The sequence below is a fragment of the Onychostoma macrolepis genome, chromosome 07, assembly GCF_012432095.1.
Source record: "Onychostoma macrolepis isolate SWU-2019 chromosome 07, ASM1243209v1, whole genome shotgun sequence".
Classification (NCBI taxonomy): Eukaryota; Metazoa; Chordata; class Actinopteri; order Cypriniformes; family Cyprinidae; genus Onychostoma; species Onychostoma macrolepis.
The window spans coordinates 46,197,836-46,212,697 of NC_081161.1; the positions used below are offsets into that span (position 1 = coordinate 46,197,836).

General features: G+C 38.3%; 1 protein-coding gene across 1 annotated transcript; it reads left to right on the forward strand.

Moving 5' to 3' along the window:
• The first annotated feature begins 11,648 nt into the window (after positions 1–11,648).
• Positions 11,649–14,862, forward strand: LOC131543901 (uncharacterized). The gene is made up of 7 exons (XM_058781705.1): positions 11,649–11,731; positions 11,934–12,073; positions 12,837–13,095; positions 13,666–13,808; positions 14,109–14,185; positions 14,546–14,642; positions 14,750–14,862. The coding sequence occupies exons 1-7, from the start codon at positions 11,649–11,651 to the stop codon at positions 14,770–14,772; spliced, it is 822 nt and encodes a 273-aa protein (XP_058637688.1). The 3' UTR covers positions 14,773–14,862.

The following is a 14,862-nucleotide window of genomic DNA, read 5'->3' on the forward strand; positions in this document are numbered from 1 at the left end:
AGAACGCTATATTGTTATAACATTATGGTGATTTAGAAAAATATGCACACCCCACACTCCATTAATGGATTCATTTTAAATCCAAGCGGTCTGTGTGGAATGGATTGGTCCACTTACTGGTTACCCAACCTGAGGTAATCCTGGGTGCAAGTCTAGGTCGCAAGTTATACCTTTGATCAACGCAATCAATATGACGCTCCGTCAAATCAGAAAAAATGGCAGGATCGCCACACGCACTTGCCCCGTCATCAGTGACATCACCAAATAAATCAGACAAAGAACCTCTGACGTCAGATTCCAAGAGATCACTGACATTGTCAGTTGGACAGTCACTGGACGGCTCACCAGGCCTTGTATGACAGGAGCTTTCACCACCCAACAAAGTATCGTCGTCCGCAAATTCCAGAGGTGGATTCACAGGCACCCTTTTTGATACATTCCCAGAATCCCATATACGAAAAGGTTCCACGTTCACCATGTGAAACACTCCCATATCCTTTCCCGTAGTCACATCAGACAACTTTTGAGTGACACGGTAAGGACCTGTGTATAGAGGCGCGAGCTTGGCAGCAAAGTTCGTAGACGAGTCAGACCTCGGATGAGTTTTGACCCGCACCAGATCATTTATGGAGAAAGAAACTAGCCGACGCCTCTTGTCATAGTAGTGCTTCTTCTTAGAGTGACTTGCCTTCAGAAAACTCCTGACATGATCAGACGCCTCCTGGAGCAAATGCTTCAGGGCATCCAAAGAAGTCACACCTGGATCTTCCATGCCAAAAACATCAAGCTGAGAAAGCAGATCCAAAGGCGTGTCCAGTTCACGACCATACCACTAGCGTAGCCAGAAATGTTTAAGTGGGTAGGCCTACATAAAACTGGGTGGGCCAGGTGTGTATATGAAAACTGCATGTCAGATCGCCAACAAAACAATAGAGCACCAAGGTGTGTACACAGTACTTCTAAAGCATGCATTAATGTTAGTAATTTCTTATACTAATGTTCATTTCAAAATTTACTAATAGGACGTTATTAAAATTAAAAGTTGTATCTGTTAACATTTGCCTGAGCTGGTTAACAAAGATGAATAAACATGGTAACAAACTTATTGCTAATGTTAGTTATTGCATTAACTAACATTAACTAAAGGAAGTTTATTAAAAAGCATTACTTCAGTGTGAAACAACGGGGCTTCGCTGATGGTTTCATAATCAAACGTCTGTCAGTTCACGCGCATCGAGGACTGCAGAAATGTGCGCAGCTGCAAATTATGCAGTTTGTTGTGGCGACCAGGATCTAGCACAATGTTTATGTGTTTCTTTCCACAAAGGACGCATCTGTTTAGTGGATCAAACACTGTACCTATGCTAATATGATGTTTCAAACACACTTGGTTCAGAGGTTTCCGATCGATAAATCCAGCACCCTCAGGTGGTCTGTTGGGTTTCATTTGTAGACGGTCCGGATTTATTGCTAAGACTTTTACTTTTTAAAAGAATTGATCTGATTTATGTTTGCTTAGGCTATTTTCAAATTTAACTTCACAAACGCGCACATTTTACTATTACATCCGTACATCGTGAACATAGGTCGTAAACATAACATTGTGGGTGGGACTAACAGAAACGGACGAATCATCATTTTGACAAGCATATGATGCACCTATAGGAAGAGCGAAAACGACCTGTAATTGACCATGAAAACAAGCGTTTAATATTGTTAATAAATAAAGTTGCAGTGAAATAAGACGTTTATTAGTATCGTTTAATAAATTACATCCATTTGGAAAATTACAAACTTCTTATTGGGTGGGCCACAGATGAAAGTGGGTGGGCCCGGGCCCACCCAGGCCCACCCGTAGCTACGCGACTGGACCATACAACACCATTGACGGACTCAGTCCCGTACTGTCATGTTGAGCTGTCCACAAGGCAAAACAAATGTGGGGGAGAAAACGATCCCAGGAAGTATGTTTGGTTCCAACATATGCCCTAATGGCCATTTTCAGTGTACGATTACCTCTCTCCGTAGCATTTGTCTGTGGGTGGTAAGCTGTTGTAAGCCTGTGCTCTGTACCCAAAGCAGAAACTGTGTGTTTGAAGAGGTCACTATAAACACAGAACCCCTGTCGGATATCAAGTACTTGGGAGCGCCATGTCTAGCAAACACTTCACTGAGAAGCTTACTGGCAACAACCAAAGCTGTAGCTTCCCTCACCGCACACACCTCAATCCACTTAGAAAAGTAATCTACAAACACAAGGATGTATGCATTACCACTCGGCGTTCGGGGCAAAGGGCCCACAAAGTCCACCCCAGCATATTCCCAAGGATATTGGGGGCAGACTGGAACCATGAAACCACCAGGCTTTCTCTGGGATGGCTTAGTGAATTGGCAGATGGCACATCAGAACCCACATACTTCTTCACATCTGACAGCATGTTGGGCCAGAAAAACCTCTGCTTAAGTCTTGTCACCGTTTTTGTCACACCCAAGTGACCTGCGGTGGGATAGTCATGATAATACTCCAACAGAGACCTTCTGACAGTCTGGGGAGCATAAAGCTTGAACTGTTTCATGGGGTGTAATGTACAAGAAGATTTTGGATCCTTGTGGTACAGAAGACCATCAAGAACAGCATATAGAAGATGTTCCTCGGAAGACACACTTTCACCATCCTCCAAAGCACTGAACAATTTTCCAATGTCCGGATCATTCAGCTGCAGACTTCTCAACTGATCCCTGTCTGTAAACAACACAGATGGCAGTGAGTGCAAGTCCAGACTTCCAAGAACAGCACGATCAGGGAGAATGTCAAACGGCTGATCACCAGAGGGTAGAGGGTTCCTTGACAAACTGTCAGGAACGATATTGGACACTCCTGGTTTATGGATTATCTCAAAATCAGTCTTGCAACTGAAGTGACCACCTAGCCAATTTTCCAGTGGGATTAGGTCGTGACATCAACCACTTCAAACTGCTGCGGTCAGAAAAAACTGTGACGTGCAAACCCTCAATGTATGGTCTGAAATACTCAAGTGCCCAAATTAGCGCTAGGCATTCCTTCTCAGGAGTAGAGTAAGGGCGTTCGGACTTGTGCAAAGCACAGCTAGCATAGGCAACTGCACAGTCCCTGCCTTGCTCATACCTCTGCATTAAAGCAGCACCCAGACCAACATCACACGCATCCACGTGAATGAAAAATGGGAGTGAAAACTGTGGAAACCTCAAGATAGGCGCAGACGTTAGTTTATTTTTAAAGAAATCCATAGCATTCTGACAGTCTTGCATCCACCCAAAAGGAACATTGGCTCTCGTAAGAGCGAAAAGAGGTTCAGCATGTCGGGCATATTCATGAATGAAACGCCGGTAGTAGCTGGTTATGCCTAAGAACTGTCTCACTTGCTTAACGTTTACTGGAGTAGCAAAGTCCACCACAGCCTTCACCTTCTCCTCATTTGGTAGAATACTCTCCTTGGTGACCCGATAACCCAAGAAGGTAAGTTCCTTTCTACAGAACTGACACTTGTCCAACTTGATTGACAGGCCAGCAGATCTCAGCCTAGCCAGGAATTCCTCAAGATCTCTCAGGTGTTGTTCGAACGTAGGTGAGGCAACTACAATATCATCGAGATAAACTGCGCATGACTCGAGATAAACTGCGCATGACTTGTAGATGAGGCCTGCCAGCACTGTGTTCATGAGCCTCTGAAAAGTGGCTGGGGCATTGCACAGGCCAAAGGGTAGAACACGGAACTGGTACAGCCCACGGTGAGAAACGAAAGCGATCTTTGGCCTAGATGATTCTTCCATGGCCACCTGCCAATAACCCCTGGTTAAGTCGATTGTGGACACAAAATTACCTCTTGCTAGAAAATCGAGGGACTCGTATATCCTTGGAAGCGGATACGAGTCTTTCACTGTAAGTCTATTGAATCCTCGATAGTCAACGCAAAACCTTGGTTCACCAGAAGGCTTTTGAACGATAACGATCGGCACGGCCCACGGCCCCGATGCCGGTTCAATAATGCCTTCTGCCAACATCATGTCAATCTGCCGCTCAATCAATTCTTTCTTTGCAGGTGAAATACGGTATGGAGTGAGATGTATAGGTCGGGCCTGTCCAGTGTCAATTGTATGTTCAACTATGGATGTATGGCCTAGATGTCCATCAAATAATTCAGCAAAAGATCTCAACAACTCTGCCAGTTTGACTTTTTCTGGAAGGAACCTGGATCACAACAGAAGCTCTCATCATAAAATCCATGCCCAAAACAAGCGGGGTTGAAAGATTTTGTATGATTGCAAAACGATGGTAAAAGCGTTGGCCCATAAACCCAAACTGTAACCACGCTAAACCCGATGGACAACACATTCCCCCATCGGTAAGCTGCAAAGGAGATGCAGACCATGCTGTTGTTTTAAGTGTCCCCCCTGGAACAAATCTAGAAACATATACCTGCACGGCTGAAACAGAAGCCGTGCGTATCCAGAGTAGCTTCAAGTGCCTGGCCATGAAAATTTACCTGAACACGAAAAGGTGTGTTCCAGTAAGATGAGGATGTAATGTCTTTCACATGACCAAGAGCAAGCTGAGTGGTCTGGGATGAGTCAGGTGAGTGAGGCTCAATTACTGTCTCTGGGGGGGAGGATTGCCTCTCTGAAAAATGCCCCCCGACCTGGGCCTGACTGAAGCACCCAGGCCTGCAACTGTTGTTTGAGACATGTTACTTGGGACTTCAGAACCCGATGTCTCAGTAGTCTGTCCAGTCAGACAATTGGGTGAACCTCCCGAGTGCACATTTTGGCTGTTTTGCTGCCTACAGTTTGGGCAGTTACGGGAAGTAAACCCCGGTGTCAAACACTTAAAACAATGAAGTTCTCTTGCGACCGGAACTGACTGTGGAACCTCGGGCACATATTGACCACATGGACCCAAGACTGCATGTAGCTCATGCGCACGCAAGAGAAGGTCCATAACTGACGTCACTGCCGTGCCATAGAGTGCTACCCTGTATTTTTCAACAGCGTGCTTACATATTAACTCAATTTGTTCTGGCTGAGGAGGCGGACATCTTAATTTACGAAATTCACTCAGCATATGGGCGACAAACGTAGGTAAAGGTTCATTCGGCCTCTGAAACCTGTCCAAGATACCCCTCATAATGTGCTCCTGATTGTCAGAGGGCAGAAAAACCATCTTAAATAGGTTACAAAACTGGGCCCATGTGGAAACATGGGAGCTCAAGACATTAAACCACTTCTTAGGCTCTTTGGACAGAAACCGTGGGAGCTCCAGTAACATCTGGCAATCAGTAAGATCCAGTGAAGTTCTGTATATATCAACAGACTGAAGCCAGTCGTCCGGACTCACCCTTCCTTCACCGTCAAAAATTAGAGGTTCAAGACGTGATTGATGGAGGACAGAGGCCAAGACCATTTTTGAGTCAACCATTTTTTTTGTCTCAAAGCCAGACTGTATGGAATATTAAAATAATAATAGGTTTGTAATTGGTATTTGATGTGTAATTGGTAATACATTTTGTAATGTTTATATGTTGTTGTTTTTTTTGTTTTTTTCCCTAGTCCTCTGCCACAGCCTCTGATCTCCGTTGTATAACCTGTAAAAGTTAAAAAATATATTTTAAAAAATAAATAAATAAACCAAAATTATTTGAAATATTTTACAATTAAGATAAGATAAATATATTGCTGACCCTAAACTGTAACATCTTACTTTATTAACATTTTAAAGTGTCAAATTAAGTGAAAAAGATCAGTCCAAAAACACTTATAGTAGCTGGATCTGGCAACACGGAGGCTGCACCCGCGCCCTCACTCACAAGTTACTCTCTCAAGCCTGGCTCACACTGCCAGCGTCTCTCAGCGATCACGTTCACCAGGGACGCTAAACATTCTTGCAAACTGTCTAAACTGAATTATACATGTCATGCAGACATTCATATTAGGAGTTTAACCGCAAATTCATTCAGAGAACAAATTGTATTTTTGAACATGAAAAATCTACTGAGGTCCAAACCTCGGTGACCTCATAGCTGGCTACGGGCCTGACTGTGCTTTAATGTTTTTTATGCAAGTCTCAAGCAGTTAACAGTCTACTACAGAAATGATGAACAATCAAATGTAAAATAAAACAGCATAGTCTTCACTGTAAGAATGAAACTTTCTGTGTTTCTTATTAAAGCTACAAAAGTCCTTCACTCAGTAGCAGTGGGTGATTCTGAATTTGTCTTTTGTTGTTTGATTAATATTAAGCACATAGTCGCAGAAGAATATAGCCCGCTGTCACTTTAAGAGCTGCATGCTCCAATTAACTGTTACACCCTTATTACATTCTCAACTCTTTATGTTCATTTATTACAAAGGTATACATGAATAATCACTAAGTGCCGCATTTTCCCATACGGAAAGGTAATATTTTCACATATATGTGAAGCACTGTTAAATATATTGAAATATATTTCGAAAATATATTTTAAAAATACATACGGTGTGTGTGTGTTTACATAGGCTATTTCTAAAATTATATTCATGCCTCATGATTTTTAATCAATGTGTTTTTGCAATGCAGCAGTGCATTTTGTTTCTACACTACGTTTACCATTTTTAAAGCTATTATTATATTATTATATTATATTACATTATATTATATTATAGATCCTATATTCTTATTCAATTTAGGCCTACTATCCACTTAAACAATATGTCATCAAGTTTCAGGACAAGTTTCTAATTTTATGTACCGGTACTATTTATGTAAACGCTACGTAACTTTCATGTGTTTGATGGGCGCGCGCGTTGAACATTCGAGGCGCGCATTTAAACTGGAGTGGAGGGAGTTTCCATGGAAACGGGGCGGCAACTCAGCTGACAAGTAGCAAAATAACTTAATCGCTCACTGTTGTTTTTACTGCTTTCAGGTAAATTTAGTCCCTAAAATTACACAAATAATACATACAACTGTTCCTGATACTTTCTTACATGTAATTGACACGCTTCTGTTGAATATTTACTTTACAGAAATGGTTCGGTGTCATAGGTAAAAGTATAGAGACTAACTGTAAGAGGTAAGCTAGTTATAGATTCGAGCTCTTATTTATGAAAGTTTGGGATTTTAATCACATATTATGTGTGGATGAGTGATTTTTATAGCTTTGTAAATGTTTTGCTGGCAATTTGTTAATGGATGAATTGAAATAAGCTAATTAATTTAACCTAAAAGTATGCACTGTACTGTTAATCCACTTACATGAACTAAAATGGGCTGAAGTTAAATCACTTCATATTATGCATTTTTCACAATATATTTAACCTATATCATCATGCATCTTTAAAACCTAAAAACGTAAATCCTCATTTCTTAAGATTTTTTGTATGTTCTGTACATTATTCTTTCTCATTTCTGCATTTCACCTCTGCTGTAGTTTATTTCTAATTCACATGACATTGTATATTACATATTGTTGGCTCTATGACAGATTGTTTATGTTCCTATATTCTTCCATGCTGATGGCCGTGTAGCAGAGTTGGAGGGGACTTCTTGTTGAAGAACATCTCCAAGACACTATGAACCATCTGACTACACTGTAAAATTGATGTTGACTTAACTTAAAAAAATTGAGGAAACCCGTTGCCTTAAAATTTTTAAGTAAATGATAATTTAAAAAAATAAGTGAAGTGAATTGTCAAGTTCACTTAATTAAAAAAAAAAAAATATATATATATTATTTACTTAATAATTTTAAGGCAACAGGTTTCCTCAATTTTTTTAAGTTAAGTCAACTTATCACTTTTATTACAGTGTAGTAAGTAAAACCTCAAACATTCAAAAGTTTATCAGATATTTAAAAAAATATATATCAAATAAATATAAAATATTTTTGGAGTCCTGTATGTCTTACAAGGCCATCTCGTTTAACACTGCATGAGGACACTACAACCAGAGAGGTACAACATAATTCAAAACAAGACACAGATGATAATTTAAAAAAAAAATGCTTTGAAATTAAAATTAATAATGTTAAGACAGAACCCAGTACCGTGACTGTGCCTCACTTCAAAGTGAAACAGTATGTAATGGTCATCTGCCATACCAGATAGATGGTGAAGGTGGGAATTATAAGTTTGATTTTCCAAACTTTAAATGTACTAAAGTGTTTGTTCAAGGAGACTTTGTTGCTTGTGGAAATCTCACACAAGCCTGAAAGGTGCTTAACTCTAGAACCGCCAGAGGTTGCTGTATACCTAAAAGCGCCAGCGGGTAAATTTTACCCACACGCATGGCTAAAGAACATATTATTTCACTGTATTATGCCACTGTCTTCACAAAGAAGTGTCTAGAGTTATGAATTGATTATGTCTAGTCGTCAACTATATTTCTATAACAAATTCAAGCACACAGCTTCACCTAGGCCCAATTAATTTGTTTAGTTATATAATTTATAATTTGAATAAGAGAACAACGCCAATAAACTTCGGGTAATCCAAAAAAAAAATAATAATAATACTAATTATTCATTACATCATAGATCTGATTTTTTTTTCTTCAGGAAACGGCCAGACTAGAATTAGCAACACAGTAGCGAACAATAAACGATATGGCAAGACAAAAATTAAATCATAAAACCAAAGTTTGACCAATTATGAGTAATGTTAGGCTAAAACATCTAAATATCACTGTCAGATGAGCCGTCAGATGCTGAGCTGACCCAGGACGCATAACTTACCATCAGACTCTCCATCACTCATGGCATTTAGTGTTTCTAATACCAACCTTCCATAAATCGCCTTCTTTTAGTCATTTTGACATTGTTTATCACATTTTTTTGCGTGTATTCGACCATTTAGGCACGCACCTTGAGCTAAAAGATGACTTTATGTCCGTGTTCTGTTCTGTCTCTGACCGCATATTATCTTCCTAAAAAGCAGCACAAGTTCTCTTTCACGCTTTTAAACATGAATAAATCTAATACACTTCAATAAATCAAGTATGTCCCATTTTGCAAAAGTCACGTTACATGATTTTACTGATTTGCACGTGAAATTGGGCTTTTATGGAGGAACGAAAGCGCAGCGCTAGAAAGGCTGGGAATGGGGCGCAATAATTGTTTTATCTCGATTATTGTATTTTTATAATCGTAGAAGGCCAAAATCGAAATTGTCTTTTGATTAATTGCACAGCCCTATATATATATATATATATATATATATATTACGCTATGTCATATTTGTTTCTTTGTTCTGACGTTTACTTCTCTTAAGCTTGGGAACTTTTTACTTATATTGCTTGTAGGGCCTACTAGTCTGTAACTTGCAAAATAGTCTTAAAAACCAACATGGATTCACATCTTGGATTGATCCTTTCTGAAAAATCTTGATATGTTATATTTTCCATATCGCCCAACCCTATATGATGGATGAGCAATCCCAGTTTAATTACAGGCATGTGGACTCTGTGGTGTTTTGGTTGCAGGAAAGCTCCATGCTGGAAATTTGTAAAACCAAAGAATCGGAGCCATCCTTCACATCCATGGGCAATGGGACTGACCACCGCCTGTCCTTGACATAACATGCTAATTGGGGTGTATAAAAAGTCCAACTCCTCATTAGTCTAGTATAGTGTAACCAAGTTCTTACAATCAATACAGTCAACAGACCAAATTAAACCTTAAAGCTTCAGCGTGTAACTAGCAACAAATGAAATCTCACTATGATGTCCATGAACTTTTTCCTTTTCACGCTGGACTTCACTCACATCTCACAGACCTAAAACAAAGTAAAGATGGCCAGCAACAAGAATCTCAGTCATGACACATTTTGCTTTACAAATGAGTGGCTTTTGCATCTGAAATGGCCTTATAGACTAATGCTCATCCATGTTTGCATAGACGTCCTTTACAATGAGACTTTTTGCCGTGGCCAATTTCACTTGAGCTCATCAAGAGGGCTGACCAGAACAATGACAGATTTAAGAGGGTGGACTTAAAGGGTGAAAAATACAGACAGGTAGAGAAAGCAGATGAGAGATGAGGTAAAGAAAAAACATCTCATGAAACCAGTTAAGCCAACAAAATAAGAAAGAATAAACAAGTGTAGTTTGTGTCCTTGCGTGGTCATTGCAGGCTGGAAATAAAGAGAAATAATCATCTACCTTCTTATTTTAAGCGATCTTCGATCTGGTTGCAGTCATGCTTAAAAGTAAGATGCTGATGCTTGGATATCTGTTTTCACTTCTTGTTGAGTATCTCTTTTACAAACAAAAAACAATGTTTTTATGAAAAATAAGTATTCTCTTAGACGGACAGTTAAGAGGTTTGGCCTTTAGTGCTAACCAGTTACAATGGTTAAAGTAACCATTAACAATGAACAACTTATGCTGTTACGCTTAGTAATTAAAAGTTTTTATTTTTTTATTTTTTTGTAATCACTACAACAGCTCAATCTACATAATACAGTTTAACAACAGATGTTCTATTTTCTAAAATAACAGTGCATCCTTTCCTTGTGCCACTTTTGTTTGTTGTTCCTGATCATCTCTTTTTCAAATAAGGTTTTAAGCAAATGATTCCTTTGCATAGGTTGATGGTTAACCTCCAGCTTATGTTTGGTTTTAATATTAATATTGAGCCATATTCAAATCAATTTATAAATACACACTATAAGATGAATATTTGTTTTTGTTTAGAGTATTTATTTATAAAAGTATGCATTGGTCTACTAATATTTGTACAATGATATGCAAATGATAGAGTGCACTTTGGTCTCTGTTGTCATGAATGTGCAACTATAAGTGACAGAAATATTGAAGTGATAGTGAAGTGACATATGGCCAAGTATGGTGACCCATACTCGGAATTTGCGCTCTGCATTTAACCCATCCAACACACTGTGAACACACACCCAGAGCAGTGGGCAGCCATTTATGCTGCGGTGCCCAGGGAGCAGTTGGGGGTTCGGTGCCTTGCTCAAGGGCACCTCAGTCGTGGAGAGAGCGCTGGACATTCACTCCCCCCACCTACAATTCCTGCCGGCCCGAGAGTCGAACTCGCAACCTTTAGATTACGAGTCCGACTCTCTAACCATTAGGCCACGACTTCACTTAATCTGCAGTTAAAATTAACTAAATGTCTTTGGTGTGCATGTTCTGCTTTATCGTGAAATTATTCTATACAGCCTATATAACCATTTGCTATTCATTTCTGCAACAGGCATCATTGCCATTCACGCCACAGCAAATAACTTGCAAGGTATTTAAAGTTTCCTTAATCTGCAGCTAAAATGAACTAAATGACATGTTCTCTGAAGAAACCAATGCAGTGTAAAATTACTAATAATTTTCCAAGAAAGTAATGCTCTGATCAGTTTAATGATGCAATTTTAAAAAATAAATTACAGTGCAGATGAATTATAAAACAGAATAACATGGGTATTTGTATTTCTCGTTTCTCTTTCTAGAGAATATTGCAATCAAGGGAAAGGCTGTACAGTCATCTACATTTTACTTCCAGGCAAACAGTGCCATTGATGATATTGATTTGTACTGCACTCACACTGAAACCGAGACGAACCCATGGTGGAGGCTGGATCTGATGGATCTAAAAATCATTCAAGAAGTGATCATCACTAATAGGATGGACTGCTGCTTTGAGCAAATCAATGGAGCCGAGATTCGTATCGGAAACTCTACGGAGAACAACGGCAACAGCAATCCTGTGTAATGACAAATTTGCCTTTACCCATTAAAATGTAACAATTTTAAATGGTTCTTTAAGAGTTAAACATGAACATGTTGTGCAATATTATGTAAAAGGACTTTAAAAAAAGAATAAGAATAACTCTTGCTCCTGTGATATTGCTCAAGTTCAGGTACTTGTGAAATGATCAATGTTTCATATTCTCTCTCTCTCTTTCTCTAGATGTGTGGTCATTTCTGGTATCCCAGCAGGTCAATCCGTCTCTTGCTCATGCGGTGGAATGCAAGGCCGTTACTTGAATATAGTCATTCCTGGAGATTCAAAACAGCTCTCTCTGTGTGAAGTGAGAGTCTATGGAAAAGGTACTTCTAGACACCTAATAATGTATATACACATTAGGACTGTCAGTTTGATGTGTTAATCTACTGTAATTAATTATTTAAAATCGTGTAAAGGAATATCAAACGAGCAGCATGTTCAGTATCACAGTGCTGTTTTTGTCCCGAATAGCACGAGTGCAAATGTGAAATTGATTTTATACAACACTTCAATAAATCAGAACTTTACATTGTTACATTTTAAACACGATATTGACTGTTTTTGCTCAAATTTGCAAAGGCAAAATGTACCTTTTTTAAAACATTTTCTTTCTAAAGCTACTTTTTGTAATGTCTATTTGATGCTTTTCTCATTTAACACAACAATGCAACAATTAATGTGTGATTAATTAGAATTATTAATCGCCACATGGTGTAATTAATCAGATTAACATTTTTAATCGCTTGACAGCCCTACTATATATTATATAGTTTATATTTATATAGTTTAGAATAATGAAATCACTCTAATATGCTGATTTGCTGAAACACTTCAGAATATTATCAATGTTGACATCAGTTGTACTCCTTCATGCTTTTTGTGGAAACAACTTATTATTTAGTTATATTAAATTGTAATGCTGTTTTTACTGTATTTTTGATTAATTAAATGCAGCCTTGACTTCTTTCAAATACATTAGACGATCTGAATTATTCCAAACTATTGCTTGGTAGTGAATGCTTGCTTTCTTAATTGTATGTTAACTTGCTTAAATGTAACCTAACATGGAGCTTGATCACTTTCCAGATGGCGTGAAATTAAGTGGTCATGCTGTTCAGTCGTCTCTACTTGAATACTATCAGGCTGATCGCGCCATTGATAGAATAAAATACGGCCCAGGTCCAGCATCAGAGACGAATCTGTGGTGGAGGCTGTATCTGCTGGATAATTACTATATTAGCACTGTGATCATTATAAACAGAGGCGACTGCTGTCCAGAACGACTCGATGGAGCTGAGATTCGCATCGGAAACTCCCTGGAAAACAATGGCAACAACAATCCCGTGTGAGAAATGTACTTGCGTTACTATTTTAAAACGGAATGTAAACGTTATGTAAATGGAACTGTTTTAATGGTGGTGATTTGATGTGAAGTCGTCTTAGCCACCAATTTAATAAATTAATTAATACAATCAATTGTTAAATAATAGATACAAGATTAAAATCGTAATATTTTGAGAATAAATTCAAAATTATGAGAATATAAAGTCTTAGAAATATGAGCTATTTAAACCGTTAGCGATATAGTCTGAGAGAATGATGTAATTCTCAGTGCATTATGGGAGCGGGCAATCGCTGCTGTGCTTTTTTACAGTTATTTTTGTTTCCATTGCTTAACAATGGAGCTCCAGTTTTATACATTATCATTATACTAAAGAGATTTCTGAACCTCCGCTATTGCATTCTGTACTCTTCTATAGAAATATCTGTTATTAGTTCATTTGAAGGTAAATATAAGATCCTTCACTGAAGTTTTGTCATATTTCCAGATTTGCTCAACAAGCCTTTGTGGTGCTTTATTTCAGTCTACATGTGAAATGATTGTGTTTTCTATCATCTCTTTGACTCTCTCTAGATGTGCTGTGATTACTAGTATTCCACAAGGAGCATCCCACAGCTGCTCATGTCCCGATATGGAGGGACGTTACGTGAACATCGTTATTCCTGGAGATAGGTATCTTATGCTCTGTGAAGTTGAAGTCTATAGGAGTTTTTCAGGTAATTCACTATGCATTTAAATACATCAATAAATACACACATGTATACACTGTGAGATAAAAAAATAAAATAAAATGCATGTGTTGTACCTGTAGAAGACAGACACAATAAATGCTTCAACACAAGTTCACAGACATTTAGCAAAAGTTTTCCTTTACAACAGTTTAAATCACAGCATTGTTTTCACAGAAGCGTGATGTTTATCCTGCCAAAAGTTAAGAATCTCAATGATCTCTCTTGTAAGACTCATTCCATGACTTGTGTGTGTTCACTTATTGTGTGCATTTGTATTTATTTTAGTGATAAACATTGTGAGGATGAATTTTGCCTCCAATAGAGATTTAGTCGGCTCAGAGAGCGACAAACTCCTCTATCAGGTTAGAAAGAACATGCTTACCAATCCATGAACTGAAATTAATGAATTCATGAAACAAGCTGCCAATATTCACCTGATCTGCTGAGACCATCAAAAGTTTAAAGAAACATCCGAATACACCTCTTCCAACTAATCAACTGTAAACAAACTCCTGTTCTACTTGGGATGTTCCTCAATTGAATAAAAGCGTCTGCTGAATGAATCACTGTATAATGTAAAAGTTTTGCTCAGACTGAGATCATCTGCTTTACAGATTATAGTTTCATAAATGCTTTTTATTTGGAGAAATAGCATGTTTAAAAAGTACAAAGAACTCATCTGAAAATATCAAGACAAATTGAATTTAATATATTTTATGCAGCTGCAGTCTGCTCTGGAAGTACGAGGGATCACCAATATCAAACTGTCCTGGACAAAACCTCCCCAGCGAGAGGTGAAACATCAGGACATAGAGGAGGGTAAGTAGATTTACACAACCCAACTCTTGAAGATTATATTATTTGGTTAAGGTACATCATTATTATTTGCTACATAATTAGCCATCTTAATATTCTTCCTTTTACAGGTCCGTGTCAAAGAATCCAGTAATCATGAATGCACAAAATGTCTTCAGAGAGAAACAAAAGTTTCTACATTGATTCTTCAAATAAAAGTAATAAATATAATACAGCCAATAAT